The 17,924-nt window shown below is 49.3% G+C and overlaps 1 protein-coding gene across 3 annotated transcripts in view; it reads left to right on the top strand.

Annotated features, from left to right (window-relative positions):
* The window catches only part of Rbm20 (RNA binding motif protein 20), a 210,715-nt gene extending 203,649 nt beyond the window's left edge, over positions 1-7,066 (top strand). For all 3 annotated transcript variants that reach the window (XM_031390667.1, XM_031390666.1, XM_031390668.1), the window contains exons 13-14: positions 1,744-1,865; positions 6,640-7,066. In XM_031390667.1, coding sequence (XP_031246527.1) covers positions 1,744-1,865; positions 6,640-6,750 — 233 coding nt within the window. In that variant the 3' untranslated portion in view covers positions 6,751-7,066. The remainder of the gene's footprint in view (positions 1-1,743; positions 1,866-6,639) is intronic.
* Positions 7,067-17,924: the final 10,858 nt, after the last annotated feature.

Genomic DNA, 17,924 nt, shown 5'->3' on the forward strand with positions numbered 1-17,924 from the left:
ACGTGTGGCCGGCCTGTCTAGCCTTAAGTGCCATTTCACACGGCCATTGTTGTTGCTTCGGAGCTTTTTGGCTTCGCTTTTGGTGGTGTGGTGGGAGACTTTACTCAAGGGAGAGCTCATGCACAACCCTATATTTGGTAGCTGTAACCCTCTGGTTGAAAGGAGCCATGGCTGCTCAGTTTGGCTCCTGCCTCAGGTTCCATGGACTCCCTGAGAAGGTTATACTCTTTCTGGGAACCCCGGGACTGGGTGAGGAGAGCCTGGTCAACACTAGAGTCCTTGGGGCTCTGTTCCCGGCACAGCCCAGCTGCACCCTGCCGCCCATAGGGTACGGGACAGGATGGGAGGCTTTCCAGGCGCATCTGAGGCTCCTGGGAAGGAGCAGCCAGCACACAACTATTTGGCAACAGCAGAAGAAAGAGATCGTGGGTTTTGCCCAGTGCCCATTTCCCAGCCACAGCCTAGAGCTTGCTCCCCATCCTCTAAGCTCCCTCCCCGCTCAAGCTGGGCCACGCATCTACCCTCTGCCCACAGAGGGTGAAGGAGAAGGACACTCAGCCTCTCGGGGCAGATGAACTGAGTGACACTTTCTCACTTCTGGGGATTGCTGCCGAATGCTGAGGCCTGGGGATTGCTGTCGAATGCTGAGGGCTTTGCAGATAGCAGGCTGACAGCTGCCTGGCTTAGAGATAGCCCAGGTCCCAGGCCGCAGTGAGGAGCTCTGCACTGGCAGGCTGAAAGCAGTGCCCTGGGCTTTCTTGCTTCTCTTGTTCTCCCTCAGAGCTGCCTGTTCACATTAAGACGTTTACTATCGCTGCCACCACCACCATCATCATCATCATCATCAGTTATTGAGGTGTCAATTAGGAAAGTTCTGTTTACAAGATTAGGATCTCCTGTGTGCTGAGCACAAGTAGAGAAAGAACAGGGGCGGGCCTGTGGTTAGGAGACTGTCTCAGAGCCCTGAGGAATGGGTCCCTCATCACGGTCACAGCAGAGGACAAGGGAGCAGCGCCCTCATCCCCAGCTGCTCCCACCAAGGGTGGAGAACCTGAGTGCCCTAGGCTTAGCTCTTCTGGTGATACAAGTAACCCCAGCACTGGGGAGGCCGAGGCGGGTGCGTCTCTGTGAGTTCGAGACCAGCGTGGTCTACAGGGCAAGTTCTGGATAGATGATAAGGCCACAAAGTAAGGCCCAGTCTCAAAGGCAAAACAACCACAAAAACTCCCCCAGCCCCCAAAATCCTGTATATCAACAAATCACATGGGAAGACATGTTTACGTTAGAGCGAATGGGTGAATTTTCCTCTTACTATTATTATTTTTTTTATTTTTCTTTAATAAAGATGATTCTAAAAACTAATTCCAAAATATAGAGAATTTTTCTATACTTGGTCACACACGCAGAGAAGGCAACCCAGCAGATGTAAAATCCTTAGGAAAGAAACCTTCCCTCTGGCCTCCTCCAAGGCAGACAGACGATGGGCCCACACCGGAAAGGCAGGGCCTCAGTGGATAATTGCTGAGCACCCTCCCTGCTGCGGTGGCACTCCCTGACATTCACAGCCACCTGTGAATGGAGCAGGCGCTGCCTTCTCTCTCTGGCCATGTGTTGTAAATGTGGATAATGAGGTGAGGCTTGGAGGAGTTGCTCACCACCAGAGTCAACAGTGAAGGAGGCAGGGTCCCTGGCGCCTCCCACTACCTTCCTAACGCTGCCTGTCCATTCCCCACCCTTCCCCAGGAGTGGAGTTCGTGGTTCCCAGGACTGGCTTTTATTGTAAGCTGTGTGGCCTGTTCTACACAAGCGAGGAGGCGGCCAAAGTGAGCCACTGCCGTAGCACTGTCCACTACAGGAACTTACAGGTAACCTACCGCCATGCTTGCTGCTGTGCTTGCTGCACCCCTGATGAGGTCTTCCAGCCTTCAGCCACAAGCTACACACCCAGAGTCTCAGGCCTCACTCGTCTCTGACTTAAACTTTCATCTTCGAGGACAGGCACAGGGACTTGTCCCCTGGCGCGCTTTTCAGACACGCTCCTGTAAATACCTCTCTTGAGTATGCAGAGGACACCTAACTGCCAGACTTCGTCCTAAGGACACTCAGAGCATCAACTCCACGATGGCCCACCTTTTAAACCTCTGCCATGCCCAGCGAGGTGGAGCTCTGCCGTGGCTCTCCTGGCACATGGTACAGCTCGCGGCCAGGCCTGTGGCCTGACACACGGTACAGCTCGCGGCCAGGCCTGTGGCCTGACACACGGTACAGCTCGCGGCCAGGCCTGTGGCTTCACACACGGTACAGCTCGCGGCCAGGCCTGTGGCTTCACACACGGTACAGCTCGCGGCCAGGCCTGTGGCTTGCTGCAGGTATTCCCTGGTCTCTTCCTCTGTGCAGATAACTTTTTTTTTTTTTACACTGGAATGAAAATCACAGTTTTGCCCCCATTTAAATGTTCAGATAGCATAACAAATGGTTGTCTCAGGCAGTTCATACACCCAGAACTGTTCTAGGCTCTGTAGATACAACACAACAGATGTGGACAAATCCCTACCTAGCCAGAGCTTCCTGTCCAGTGTAGGATACCAGTGCAAAATGAAATAGCCAACTGATACACTATATTAAAATATCATTTACAAAACCCTACATCTCATCCAAGCTAAGGTGACTTTATTTGTAAATACCATTTTTTCTATGTTTATTCTTTTTCACACTGAGGATTGGGCCTTTAAACATATTGATCACACACACTGCCTCTGAGCCACATCCCCAGCCCAATACACTACTTTAACACCAATTAGGAAAAGTGACACAGCAAATTAGACAGTGAGACTCTATAAACTGTAAGAAGCAATTTTATTTCAGAGACCTTGGTAGGTTTTCAAAATTAAAGTCAATGAGTGATGTTAATAGTCTCCATTCTGCCAAGGCCTCTGACAGAAATGCCCCACCCTCCTTCTGGTGTCCGGGGAGGGAGGAGATGTGGGTACTTCAAGGCAACTGCATTTTTACTGTCAGAACCAGAGTTGGGAGGTAGGGAGCGGGGTCAGGCAGTAAAGTGCTTGCCATGTACAGATAATGACCTGCATTTGGATCTGTGGCACTCACATTAAAAGCTGGCCATGATGTGATGCATGCCTAAAATCCTAGCCCTGGGGAGGCAGAGACAGGAGAATCTCTGGAGTTCCCTGGCCAGGCAGTCTTGCCAAAAGTGTGAGTTCCAGGTTCAGTGAGAGACCCTGTCTCAAACATAAGACAGAAAGTGACAGAGGCAGACACCTACTATCAGTCACACACACACACACACACACACACACACACACACACACACACACACGGAGGACACAGACACCACACACTAAATAAATAAGTAACCAGTGTTTGAACCCCATGGCTCAATCCAAGAAGTACATGGAGTATCTCTGTCCCTGTTTTAGGGCAGACATTTCTCTCCTAGTTAGTCTTTCAGAGTGACTGATCTGATGGTGGTCTGTTTTAAAGTTGTGCGTGTGTTATTTTGTTTTTGTACTAAAGGTAGGAACATACATGTGGAGGTCAGAGGAAAACTTAAAGAAATCAATTCTCCCTTCTACCATTTGCCTTTCCAGGATCAAACTCAGGTCCTCAGCCTTAGAGGCAGTCCCCCCTGCCCTGTGAGCACTTTCACTGGACCTTCTCTTGTGGTTCTTAAGCAAGAATGTGAATCTTGGCATGTATGCACTAAGTCACATACTGGGGTGGAGTAGTAACATGTAATTTAAGAACATTCTCTAAATGATCATGACATGAACATCTACTTAAGAGTCCTGGGTCTAGCCGGGCAGTGGTGGCACATGCCTTTAATCCCAGCCCTTGGGAGGCAGAGGCAGGCGAATTTCTGAGTTAGAGGCCAGCCTGGTCTACAGAGTGAGTTCCAGGACAGCCAGGACTACACAGAGAAACCCTGTCTCGGAAAACAAAAACAAAGAAAAAAAAAGAATCCTGGGTCTGCTTTGTCCTTGAGGAATCTAGAGCACATTCCTGGGCCTCAGACAGATTACTTGATCCCTGATCTTTCTTCCTTTTACTCCAATAGTTAATATTCAGAACCAAGGCCTGTGGCATCGAGGCTGGGCTTTCTCACGTGGTGTGGTAGAGACTTGTCTCTGGCGGAGCCTGAACACAATCTCCCTGTAGGGAGCAGCTGCTCTGTGAGCACAGCAGTCACATGACCTGTCTCCTTTCAGGGAAAGGGAGTGGAGGCCTGGTTCGGCCAGAGCAGGGACCTCAGGCTGGCCTCTGCAAAGCTGCTTGTGAACAGTCAGTCATCCAACCCTAAGAAGTCATCTTTCTTAGACCTTTTGCCCTATGGAAGGGGCATGGGGTACTCTGGTGCTGATTTCCCATCGACTTAGCTGACATCCTTTAGAAATGCGTCTTCTCTGAGCCTACCCTCCCTGCTTGCTTATTCCTTTGAGTGTAGACCCAGGAATCTTCATTCTTAAAATTGTATGGTGCTAAAGATCAAGCCCAGGGCTTTGAACACACTGGACAAATGCTCTACTGCTGAGCCACATAGCAAGGCCAAGAATCTTCATTTTCAACAGGCCAGGAATGTCTTCATTCGTCAGTGTGACACTCTTTGGTGGAACTGTGTAGCCTCCAAGGAGATGCCAAAGTTAAAGCTCATGGTCTACAGGAAGAACTCAGAGACTTCCAGGGCAGTGGCCTACACTGTGTTCAGGGCCTCTAGGGTCAAGCTCCAGGCAGCCTCCCATGGCCACAGCCGACCAGTACCACCCACGTGCTCCCCAGATATGTCGGGTGTAGACATTGCCTCAGCTCCACACTCCATCCCACCTCAGCTTAAGTTTCCCTAGTATCTCATACATCAGGGAGCGAGGAGCCTCTGCCACAGCCATCTCAGGTGGCGTTTCTGTCAAGGACCTTGGCAGAATGAGTGCCTCTGTCTCTCCAGCCTCTCCTACCTCACTCCAGACTGCAAGTGTGAAATGTGAAGAAGTCTGACCCACAGGACAAGTACCGGCTGACTCAAGTCAGGCAACTAGAAAGTTAGCATTCATCAGGAGACCTTGAGTTGGGGTCTCACTGGAGATGCCCTGGGAGGCAAAGCCAGTCAAAGCTGCTTCAGAGCTGGTCAAGGCTGCTTCAGTGCCGCTTCTAGAAATCTTGCTATGCTGTCGCTGGTTATGGCTGTACGTGAGCCCAGAGGGCGTGATCTGGCACAGTAAGTGTAGCCTTACCGGGCACGATGTGGCTTCAGGCCCCAAAGAAGAATGCACACGTATGCAGGGTGCTCATCTCCTCAGAATTCTTGAGTAAGACAGAGGAGAAATCGGGGCTCTTCAGCAGCAGCAGCCTCCCCGACAGACATCTGCTAGGGGCCTTACTCCAAGTCAGACTGCTCCCATTTCCAAAAACTAAAGTTTCATAGCAGAAGGAGGGTGAGGGTGACGCCATTTCTCTCACTTAACAGATTTGTTGTCTGTGGGGGTGGAAGAGAGATGAGGGACTCCCCCAATCCTACATCTGGTTTGGCTCAGCCTGACATTCCTGACTATTTTCAGTGTGCCAGGCATTATGCAGAATATTTTGTGAGGCATCTTGTCACTTATAGGAAACACTGCCCCCATTCCTCAACTCCTGGAAAGGTTGCCATGGTTACCCTCACTTCACAGACATTAAGGAGATTCAGTCACTTACCTGCAGAGATGGAGGATTTGAACACAGGACATCTACTAGCTGAGATCGCACACTTGACCACTGAACTGGACCTGACCCTTTCTAACTACCGAATGAAGCATTGCTTAAGTTGTCTTACACACACACCCCGCCCCCGCCAACACAGTCAGGCCTTTCCTCATTTGATCTCACAGCACTGATCCCATGTATTACAAACAGATCAGCCGCAGCTGGCTTATTAGCCATGGCTGATCACAGCCCTGAGTGCTCCCAGCACTGTGGAGGTAGACCTCCATTGGAAACAGATCATGCTGTTTTCCGTCCACTGAGGGTCTCTAGGCCCTCCCCCCATAGCTTATCCTCACGGATTGCTGGGCATGTCTGATGTCATCATGTCACCAAGAGCCGGGCCTGGGTTTCTGCCACCCTCCACCTCCCTTCCTTCTGCCACTCTCTCTAGAAAACAGGTAGCATTGTTGTGAAGAATGAGTTCATGTAAGCCAGGCAGTTAGTAAGAACTTGGCCATAAGGAAAGGCCGGAGGGTTGCTTGCTATAGTTAGTATCTACACTTTCCACTTTTCTCACAAGAGACTCACGATGTCTGTAAACTAATATGAGGTCCTGTTGCCCTAAGATAGATGGAGAGGGGAGACATGGCCCCCTTTAGTCAAAAGTGATAGCAAAGCAGTCCTACACACACACACACACACACAGACACACACACAGACACAGAGAGATGCATGCACACACATACACAGAGACACAGAGATGCACGCACACACATACACAGAGACACAGAGATGCACGCACACACACATAGAGACAGACACACACACACAGAGAGACAAATAGACACACACAGGAAGAAAGAGAGATGGACAGCTGCACACTCATGGGCACATGCGCACACACATCGTATCCACTAACATCTGTCTGTATTGTCTCTCTCTCCACAGAAGTACCTGTCCCAGCTGGCAGAGGAGGGCCTGAAGGAGACGGAGGGGGCAGATAGCCCAAGCCCGGAGCGCAGCGGGATCGGTCCCCACCTGGAAAGGAAGAAGCTGTGATACCAGGCCTGCCACCGTCTCTGCAAGGTGGATGGGAAGCCTGCTGAGCTAAGGCCAGCCTGGCCTCAGGGACAGAACTGAGACCAGAGAGGAAGGAGAGCCAGGCAGCACATGGTGCTTGGGCTTGTTCCGGGAGATGAGCAAAACACGCTGAAGCCTCTCTGGGAGCTGGCTCACCCTTCTGGGTCCAGCCACCGAGGGTGACCAGCTTCCCATGGGCTCCTGATTCCTTTGGTCTGTTTTTCCTCTCTCCCTCTCACCTATCCCTTCTGTGCCAAAGTTCATTTCCTTTTCATAAAATCCAACTTCTCAGGGATTGTCACTGTGTTTTAAGGTTTGACTGGATATGGGAGGCCCGTCAATGAGTCTGGGTCACTCAAAGACTAAGTTTAATGGAAGGCCTGGACTTAGTCACTTCAATGAACATGTCTGTGGTGGCCTTGCAACCTGGCTTCTGGGGGTCCCAAGAGTAGGAGAGCTGAGTCAGGTTATGCAGTCAAGGAATCTGTTGGCAGAGGTGGAAGTGGTTTCATGAAGATTTCTTCAGGTAGACCCTGCCATTTTGAAAAGGCTTCTTTATCTCTTTTTTTCAGTTTCTGGCTAGTGCTAGGAGTCAAACCCAGAAGCTTGTACATCCTAACCAGGTGTTGTACCACTGAGCTAAATGCCTAGCCAAAATATCCCAGGTTTTTGTTTCGAGACAGGGCTCATGTCATCCAGGGATTGCCTTTAGTTTCCTCTGGAGCCAAGGTTATCTGGAACTCTTCATCCTCCTGCCTCTACCTCCTGAGAGCTGTGATCACAGGGTATTGTGCTGGGAGAGAAACCCAGGGCTTCCAGCACAAGAGGCAAGCATAACCCTAGTTTTAGGAAGTTGGTCATCCTCAGCTATTCTAGAAAAATCACTGGGCTAATGCCTTAATGTGTTATTATACCATATTATAGTAATAATGTATTATTATACATTATTAGTAATAAATTCATATTCATTTTATGGAGCAAAGAAGAACCCAATAGTGAAGAAGCTCTGATAGATTCAATCCAAACTTCTTGGCCGAAGGATGGTTTGGGATTTGTTCTACTCAGGACCGTAAATTTGATAAAGATTCACTTTAACTAAACTTGAAGCTGGCCTGTCTTCTCCCTACAGCTCAGGGAGGAAGGTGATGCGGGCCTAGAGTGCATGCTGACCTCTGACCTCTGGCCTCTGCACTGCTGACCAGCATTAGCCTAATCCAGGAGCAGGGGACTGGCATCTGACCTTCATTCATCCTTGGTGCCTCTACTTTTGGGTAGTTGGTGTTAGAATGATTCCCAAATGCTCTCCCATCGAAGGAGAAACGAAGACACTTGGTTTACTTGGTTCTTGTAGGTAGGGGTAGGGGGCAGAGGGGCTGCTAATGCCAACTTGGAGGTTAAAACACTAGAAAGAACAATTCCCTGATTCTTAGCAGGGTCAGCACCTCCTCCCATATGGGCCGAAGGGTCTTAGTGGAAGGTACTAGAAGACATGAACTCCACAAAGTTAAAGAGAGCCTGGCGCTATCTTCATGGGTGGGCACACCTCCTTGAAGGGGCCCTCCGTGTGGATGGTTTGTTGTATGAGTTGCCTGTTTATGTTCCCAAGCAAAGGAAGGTAGGTCAGACAGGGAGCATGTCTTCTCCCCCCCCCCACTCCATATTCCATTCTATCCTCTGCACAAACGGAAGGGCTATAGAGAAATGATTTAGTTCAGCGCTGACATTTTATCAGTGAGGAAGCTGAGGCACAGAAAGGAGACGGGTGTAGAACCGATCCGTGTGTCCGCTTTGAGGCCCGTGGTTCCTGGGCAGGAGAGGTTCCATGCATCGCAGTATTGAAGACAACCAGGAATCTATGAAGGTGGAGTTAAGGTAAAGAGAGGCCAGTCTGGAAAGGAGTTATAGGAAGCCGGGGTCCCAGGAGGGTGTAGTCCATCTCCTGGCGAATCCCACAGGAGGTGACCAAGCACTGTGGTCATGAGCAAAGTCTTCTATTCCTCAGAGAACCTTTGACCTCTGGGAACAACTGCTGGTCACATCCATCAGCACCGCCATCAGGGGCCGCATGCTTTATCTTCCAGCAGAGTAAGGCAGACCTCCCAACACCACTGGCTCCTCTGTTACTAGCCTTTCTACGGAAAGCCACATGGCTCAGTTCTCAAGCAGTAAGATGGCTCCCTTGGTTGTAAATTGACCTTCATATTAGCAAAACCGAAACATGAAAGAAATGGCAGTCTCCTTTACGTTTAAGGTCACGGATGGTTCTATACGTGTGTGTGTGTGTGTGTGTGTGTGTGTGTGTGTGTGTGTGTGTGTATGCATATATATTTTTATATAATTCCATTGGCATGGTCCTTGCAATTTTTTTAATTCCTGTGTGTGTTCTGTGCATCACAGTATTGAAGACAACCAGGAAAATATTTATTTCTTTTTTAAAACATTAAATCAGTGTCTCGTCCATCATTACAAGATGTCTCTCCCAAGGTCGCTCATGAAGGTTGCTACCTTGTACAAAGAATTCCTTTGCACCCTAGGCTAACGTGTCAGGAGGCCTGTGTCCTTTAGTGCCCACTGTCAGCACCTGGTGGTACTCCAGGTGGCACACACAGAGGCTTCTGTGAACCTGTGGATATGAGCAGCAGCCATTAGTGTTCAGGTTTCCCATTCTTGGACAGTCCGAGGCGGTGATCTATAAGATTATACTTGAACTGGACCAGAGATTTTTTTTTTTTTGCGAGATTTTGAAAAAACAGAACTATTAGTTAATTTAAGTTTGAACCTGTAAAGTATTAGAATATTTTGAGTGTCTTATATAAATTGTCACCACTTTTTCTGATCTATATAATTGACCTAAAATATTTGTTTTTACAAAAGGAAAAATGGTTTTTAATAAAGAGAATTTGAAAGCTTGTGAGTGGCTGTGTCATGCAGGGGTCCTTCAGTAACTGGTTGGGGTTCATGGCACCTCTATGCCAGTGTTTGGTCTTCTTTTGACTTTCCATTTTGTGTATGTGCGGGCGTGCATGTATGTGTATGTGTGTGTGTATGTGTGCGTGTGTGTGTGTGTGTGTGGTGTGTGTGTCTGTGTGTGTGCATGTGTATGTGTGTGTGTGGTGTGTGTATACCTGTGAGTATAATGCACATGTATGCAAGTACATTTGGAGGATGACAGAGGTCAATGTTAAGGCATCCGCCTTGACCTCTCTGCCTTCTTTAATTCTTTCCAGTTATTTCCTGAGTATGTGTCATGGTGTACATGAAGGTCAGAGGATAGCTTGTGGGAGTTGATCCCCTTCCTGCTATGTATGTCCTACCCTATGGAGTACACTCAGATCATGGCGCCAAGCATCTTTACCCACTGACTGAACCACCTTGCTAGCTTGTTTTTTGAGCAAAGGTCTCTCACTAGAGCTTGTCAACTTGGCTAAACTTGTTGGCCAGTGAACTTCAAGGACCCACTTCCTGAGTGTTTAGGTCATAGGCTCTTATGTAAGTACTGGGATCCAAACATGGGTCCTTGGGTTGGCGTGGCAACACCTTACCGCAACATCACCATCTCCAAAGCTGTCAAATCTTCCAAGGGTTTGAGCGGAGACTACAAACCAGCCCCCACTTAGGGCTCTGGCTAGGAAACCAGAGAGAATCAGGCTTTCCATGGCCTCGTGGGTCTAGGATGACCCTTCTGGAAGTCTGGAGCTTCTCCCAAGCCTATAGTGTTATCACCCAGTGCTCCCCAATCTTCTAGTGGCTGAACCATCTGCCTTGGAGCAGGGTCAGGCCATCTTTGATGGTGGACAACAAAGATCTGGTGGTCAGTGCTACTGTGGACACTGTCCCTAGCAGAAGTCTCCCTTTGCTGTAGTCACCTCTGTCAGCTCCTTGGGTGGGTCCATTTTCTTGAGCACAGAAGGAAGTGATGTCAGCTCCTTGGGTGGGTCCATTTCCTTGAGCACAGAAGGAAGTGATGCTATTAATCACCTCCAGGGTAGAGGGGGTTAAGAGCATCTGGTACGCTGCAGGCAACAAATCTTTGCTATATGCCACAACCTTCCACTCTTCACCAGCTTGTTCAAGTGAAGCTATGCGAATCTCCTGGGCCTCTTGGCTAGAGCTTCCCATGGTCTAGAACCTTCTCTGTGCCCTTCTTTCTTGTTAGCAGCACTCTTGAGTCAATGAGGATGGGATGGGTAGCCTGGATCCAGAGGGCAGAGTGGGGCCACCTGTAATTACTGTAGCAGATTACAGATCTAACCAATGCTCCTGTTGGGGCTAATATGGTCCCACCCCCACCCCAGTCTCATTATGGCTAGCCAGGGGCTGAGCCCAGGCCTCTAGTCCCCAACAGGGCTGGAAAACATCCTTCCTTGTAGCTACTGTCTCTGTCCTAACTGACCAAAGGCAAGAGTGGACCAGAATTCGTTCTATGCATTTCTGCCTTTGGTCAGGGCTCAGGGTGCCTGAGATGCTGCAGTGTCAGTGTTCAATCTCACAGTGCTGTTGCATGTGCACAGCTCTGGAGAGCATAGCCCACTTGCCCAGGTCCCAGGGCTAGGCAGTGTAGATCCCGATAAAGACCTGCCCTGAGCTTCCCCAGGCCTGTGCATTCTCACCTGCTCTCTGATGTCCCTAAAGCCTGGTTCTGGGCCAGTCCCCTTACACTCAGATGTACCCACACCTTTCCCGACTGGCCTCCCTGATGTGCGGGCTGGGGTTGCTCTTCACAGTGCATTAATCAGGGCATTGGGGATTTAGCTCAGTGGAAGAGTGCTTGCCTAATAAGTGCAGGGCCCTGGGTTTAGTCTTCAACATCAGAGGTAGGAGGAGGGGACTCGATGCTGATGTTGTTGGCCTCTGCTCTGTGCCCTTTGAGGGTCGAGGGTCAACAGCTGACTGTCATGGATCTGTCTACATCGGCAGTGGTGGGATGTCTAGGCGCACCTCCAAGAGCTCTCAATTTCTTTTTCTACCATGATGCTCTTAAAACCCAAACATTTAAGTGTAAGATGGCCCCAAAGACCCTAAAGTCTTGATCCTCCCTCCTACTTTGTTTATTGACTAGAGTTTTGAGACAAGTTCTTAATATGTTACCCATCCTGGCTTTGAATTCCTGAGTTCAGGCCCTACCTCAGTCTTCTCCAACCTCATGTTTCTGTGCCCAGTGTGGCCTTTTCTTTTTGCAAGAGAGACAGAAAAGACAGGGGCAGGTACAGAAAGAGGAAATGACTTGCCCACAGCGCCTCAGCTTCTTAGAGTTCAGTCTGAGTAGTACTACTGGACCACACAGGGTACTATTAAATTATCCAGGGAATTTTTCAGGGCTGCCTCTTGCTGCACATTGACAGTCAGCAACACACTGAAGACAGATCCTTGGTCTCAATAGCCTGGATAGCTTGCCACAATGACAGATTCAATCGGTCAAGATGAAGCCTGGACATTTGCATCTTAGCAAGCCTCCAGGGAATTCAGATGGTGTCAGCTACCTTCTATGACAGCTAGGGACTTCCCCATCAGTTCCTAGAATAGAAGGGACTTTTATTATACTAGGTACACATGCAGGAGAGAGCTGAATGGAGACCATTCAGAAGAGTGCAGAGGGCTGTGGTCTAGAAAGAGAGACAGGGACAGGCCTGCCCCTGGCAGTTGGAGCTGGTGTGGTGGAGGTCGGGAGAGTAACACAGGAGGCAGGATTTGTTTAATGGGACTCAGAGTTACTGGACATAGTCTTCAGACTCTTTCTTTATAAATTTAAGTTTTTAAATGTGTATATTATGTGTTTTGATTATTATAGCTATTCCCCATTATCCCTTCCCATCCCCTCTGAACTCTTTCTTCTCTGGGATCTCTTTCTGTTAGTGGTTGTGAGTGTCACTCTTTAGCCCTGGAGATCGTCCCTCTGGGGAGACTGCAGTAAGGGGAGCTCGAGCATGGCTAGGTCCATGTTGTGTCAGCAGGAGCCCTGAGGCTCCTGTGTGCCTTCTTTCCTGCTTTGCAGGAACCAGTGGCCCCAGCATTAGCCCTGCTGATTCTTGAGGTCCTCTACAGGCCACCTGTGTGTACTCTGCAGGGACCATGTCCCTTGGCTTCTTCACAATGCTGGAATATAGGTACCGATACTTTCCCTAATAGGCAAAATGAAGCTCTGAGAGACAAAGTCATTTGCAAAATGCCACAAAGCTATGAGCAGTGGAGCTGAACTCTAAGCAAACATTTCATGTCTTTTTCCTTTTCCTTTTTCCTCCTTCCTTCCTTCCTTCCTTCCTTCCTTCCTAATCAGTGTACCTATGTTCCTTTCCTTTCAAGATAAGTTTTTACTATGTATTTCAGGCTGGTTTTGAACTTACAGTCCTTCTGCCCAAGTCTGGTGAGTGCTGGCACTATAGGCATACGCTATCGCACTGGGCTTCAAACCATGCATGCTCTTGGCCTCTGTCTCTTCTGCCCGTCTCAAGCCTGACTTTTGTTTCTAGAGGCTCTGAGAGAACCAAGAACAGCAGTAGGCAGCTGTTCTGCAGATGTTCACTGAAAGTCTTCTCATTACTAAATTCTAGACAGCAATGGCTCCATGCCTCCCCTCCCTAGAAAGACCAAGGAAAGACCCCACACAGAGAAGAGACAGAGAAAAGGACGGAGGAGGAAGGGAAAAACCATTTTCTTCCTGTTCTCTACTCTGGAGATCTTACCTGGAACGTGTGTCTTGTGGGTACAAGGGGGACTAGATGAAGGGAGTCCCTGGGGCTGTTCAGCTGCCTCCTGCTCCAAGCACCTGCTCTCTGCTCACTCAGACCAAAAGCTAGCCGGTTTCCCTGGCCTCAGAGCAGCAGCCAGCACTTGAGCTGTTTGTTTGCTGCTAACCCCTTTCCAAAACAGTTGGCGAGATGTGCAATGCGAGTCAGATGAGACCAGATTAAGGCAACTGTGAAATGATAACTGAGGGTGTGAGCTGTAAGAGGTGACTGACATGTGACTGGGAGCTTCAAAAGAGGAAGTGTGGTCTAGCCGCTCTCGCTCTCCTTTGCTAGAATCTGAGGGGGGCGGGGAGGTTGTTCTATTCCATAGAATCTCTCTGGAGAGGTCATTAGGATGCATTTTGCTCTGTGTTAAGGATGTCTAACTGTCAACATGACATCCCTGTGTCCAGAGACTCACAATTCCCACCTACCTGAGAATCGATGCGTTACCTAGAGTCAGCAGAGCTTTCCTGTTCTGTTCTCAAATTCTTGGAATGTCTCCCATTGATTGGCTGAACTTCTGGAACCAATGTCCTTCAGATGTGGAAGAGGCTGCCATCGTCCCTTCATGCAGTTGTTGTGTCTGGCCATACCAGACAGCAGAGAGCCCATGTGAAGAGCATGCATATCTGAATTATGGGGGGGAGGAGATCTTCTCTAGCAATTGCTCCTTGGGGTCCTGGCAAAAGGACAACTGCTGCCTACTGGGTGGCTAGGACTCCCTGAGGTGAGGTGAGAACCCCACGTGTCTGAGAAGGTGTGTCTCAGAGTACTGCAGGAACCCCTTGGTTTACCCTCAAGCCCAGGAGAATGGTTTTACATCTGAGTCTGACCCAGTTCCCTAGGGGTCAAGACCCTTGTCATGCGGCTGGAAAATGTCACCTATTTCCACCTCCATTACCCACGTGCCTTGCCCTTGCCTACAGTATTGGAGTAACTAAGACGGTTCATCCCAGTAGGATGTGGTGGCTGCTTCCCTCCTCAGGCTGTGTCATAATGTCACGACCCTTATACTCCTGGCCTCGGAGTGGAGAGGGACACCACCTGCTCTCATCTTCTGAATCTGATGAGGGCTCAGCTATCAGCAGCATGCCAAATGCATCCTAGGGCAGGCTTCCTTGGGAGCCACTACCCTGGAACCCAGCTCTTGGTTTTATATTTTCTTTTCCACAGGACCAGGATCATTGACTTCTTTTTACACGAAGGACTAAGTGGCCCCCTTACTCATCCCTGGGACCAGCTACAGCAGAAGTGTCCTGAACAACAGGCCTCTGCCCAGTAACCAGACACCATGAGGACTGGTCTAGCTACTTGACTGTAGTTACAGGCCTGGGTACCACACCTAATTCCTGCAATGTTTTGCTCATCTTTCCATCTCTAGATCCCTCTAGCCTAGGGCTGGGAGTTGCCTCTGATGGTCTCAAAGTCCTGCTCAGTTGCCCCAAATGCAGCCTTTTAATACACACTGGATTCATTTGTAGCCCCAGAGTTGGGTAACTCCTTTTACTCCCAGGGGTATCCCCTCTCCAAATCTGTCTGACCTTGTTCTGTATCTCTACCTAGCCAGGCCCACCCAATTCCACAGGACCTTCCCAGACCGAGCCTGGAACAAAGCAGTATTTGTGACAGTTGTGTCAACACTGGATGGATGGCCTTGGTTCATCCCGAACCTTGGAAACCACACCTGCCTACCCAATGCCCACACCTCATGCCAGTCCTAGGACTGTGGGGAGTTCTTGGCACTTTTCCCTCCAATCACCTAAAAGGCACTAGGGTGTGGGAGTGGATAGAAGATGTAGTAGAAGAGCCTTGGCAGAGAGAGACCTTGGTCTAGCTTGAACGAATTGGCCAGGTGATTAAGAATTAAACCTGACTTTCTGGGAGATACGCTCCTCCACATGGCAAACCTCAGAGCCATGCTGAGGCTCAGCCCAGACCAGTTCTCAAGCTCACAAGGAACAAGGCATCAGGGACTTGAGGACTCTGGCTCTTCCACCTAAGGTTTCCACATTCTTCCAAAGAAATCTTTCTATACTCTTTCAAAGACTTTGAACTCAAAGAAGCCTTGGTCCCTTTCAAGGATTCGACTATCATTGGATCCATTCTCTTGGTAAGACCAGACAGGGACTTCAGCTGCACCAGTGTGACTCCCCATTTCCTCTGAGCTCCACCACTCCCTTCTTATTGATACTCCACTGCCCAGCACCCTGCAAAGGGAGGGACACACTCAGCACACCATGTCCAAGGCAAGTCTTATAAAGGACAACATGTAATTGGGGCTGGCTTACAGGTTCAGAGGTTCAGTCCATTATCATCAGGGTGGGAGCAGGGCAGCATCTAGGCAGGCATGGTGCAGGAGGAGCTGAGAGTTCTACATCTTCATCTGAAGGCTGCTAGTGGAATACTCAATTCCAGACAGCTAGGAATAGGGTCTTAAAGCCGGCACCCACAGTGACACACCTACTCCAAGGCCACAACTCCAAATAGTGCCACTCCTTGGGCCAAGCGTATACAAACCATGACACCCAGGGTCCAGCCTCCCCTTTCTCCTTACAACTCTACAGCTCCCGAGAGCAGTTCTAAAGCCTTTTCCATTGATTGAAGGATTCTGTCTTTTGCCCTTTATTGTCCAGACTTCTAAAAAGTTTGTTAGTTTGTTTATTTGATGAATGTATATAGGTGTTTGCCTGAATGAGTTTATGGGCATAACCTGCACACACGTGCTGGAAAGGGGAGTCAGGGCTTTGAGCCCCAGGGGCTTGTGAGTTGTCATGTGAGCTGACCCCAGGCCTTCTGAAAGAACAGTAATTGCTCGGAACCACAGAGCCATCTCACTAGCTGTTGCCCAGGCTTTTGTGGCTACTGTTTATCTACAGAAATAGGAATGGAACTCAGTCTTCATGAGGGTTAACATAGCCTTCTACCCTAGGACGAGACCAATTCCTCGCCTCTCTGAGCCTTTCCATCTTGTCAGTCAGGCCAGCACGTGGGGGTCATTTCTTGACCTGCCTCTACCACAGACTGTCTGGGTCACCTGATCGGGCCACGTCTTCCTCTCATCCCAGAAGTCTTCTTCCTCCATGGTCCTCCTTTCTCCCTTCCTCACTCGAGATAGGATTCATGGTCATAGAAAGGCTTTGACCTAGTGTTTAAGCACATGTACAAGCACGTATGTGCATGTACACTTATGTGCATTGTCAGGTGTGTGAGTGTGCGCATTTGGGGCTCACACAGAGCAGCTGTCATAGTTGAGGGTTTTATTTTCCAAGGATTCCTAGGATGCCTGGCGTTGGTAATGCCCCTGCACCCACCTGGCCTTCATCGTATGTAGCTCCGTGAACCAGCCTCCATCTGCTCCCTGCCCCTGTTCCTAGCCCAGCTGTTATTCTTCTAGGGCTACTCAGTGTTTCGTTCCTTCCATCCCTCCTTTCTAAATAAGTTCTATCTACCCAGCTTTCCCTTCTCTTTCTTGGTAAATAGAACCAACTAAAACCTGGCTTAGAGAAAAAAACAAAAACAAACAAAGAGATGAGGAAGGCTGGGAAATATCCAAAAGATGGCCAAGACTGGCAGCCAGAGGAAGAGGAAAAATCAAAACAGTCCCTTTCTCCAGGGACGATCACAGGGCTGGCTTACTGCATACGGCTGGAGAACTGGAAATAATACTGCTGTGCATTATAGATACGCTCTCATTTCATGCTCTTCAGGGGAAGCCATACTCTGTTCTTCTTTTACCTCAAGACAGCATTAACTTATCAGTGACAAGTCTCCCTCATATTTTGGATAGCTGGTAGAGTTGAAAACTACTGTTAACCAACTCTAACACACACACACGATTAGTCAGATTATCCTGTTTTCAGGACTGTTCAAGTGTGAAAATGGAACATGTGTCACAGTAGACATGTGCATTACTTTTAGGTTAGATTCTTTTTTCCATTGATTTATGTACTTATGTATTCACTTTACATCCTGATCACAGCCCCCTCCTCCTCTCCTTCCAGTCCCACCCTCACAGGCCCCTCCTCCACTACCCCCTCCCTTGAGTACCATCTACCCAGGGACATCCAGTTGCAGCAGGACTAAGCACATCCTTTCTCTCTCTCTGAGGCCCAACCAGGAAGTCCAGCTAGGGGAAAACGGACAACAGAGTCAGAGACAGCCCACGTTCCCACTGTTAGGGGCCCACATGGAGACCAAGCTGCACATCCGCTCCAACTGTTAGGGGCCCACATGGAGACCAAGCTACACATCCACTCCAACTGTTAGGGGCCCACATGGAGACCAAGCTGCACATCCACTCCCACTGTTAGGGGCCCACATGGAGACCAAGCTGCACATCCGCTCCAACTGTTAGGGACCCACATGGAGACCAAGCTACACATCCACTCCAACTGTTAGGGGCCCACATGGAGACCAAGCTGCACA

Source organism: Mastomys coucha, unplaced genomic scaffold (genome assembly GCF_008632895.1).
Source record: "Mastomys coucha isolate ucsf_1 unplaced genomic scaffold, UCSF_Mcou_1 pScaffold21, whole genome shotgun sequence".
Taxonomy (NCBI): domain Eukaryota; kingdom Metazoa; phylum Chordata; class Mammalia; order Rodentia; family Muridae; genus Mastomys; species Mastomys coucha.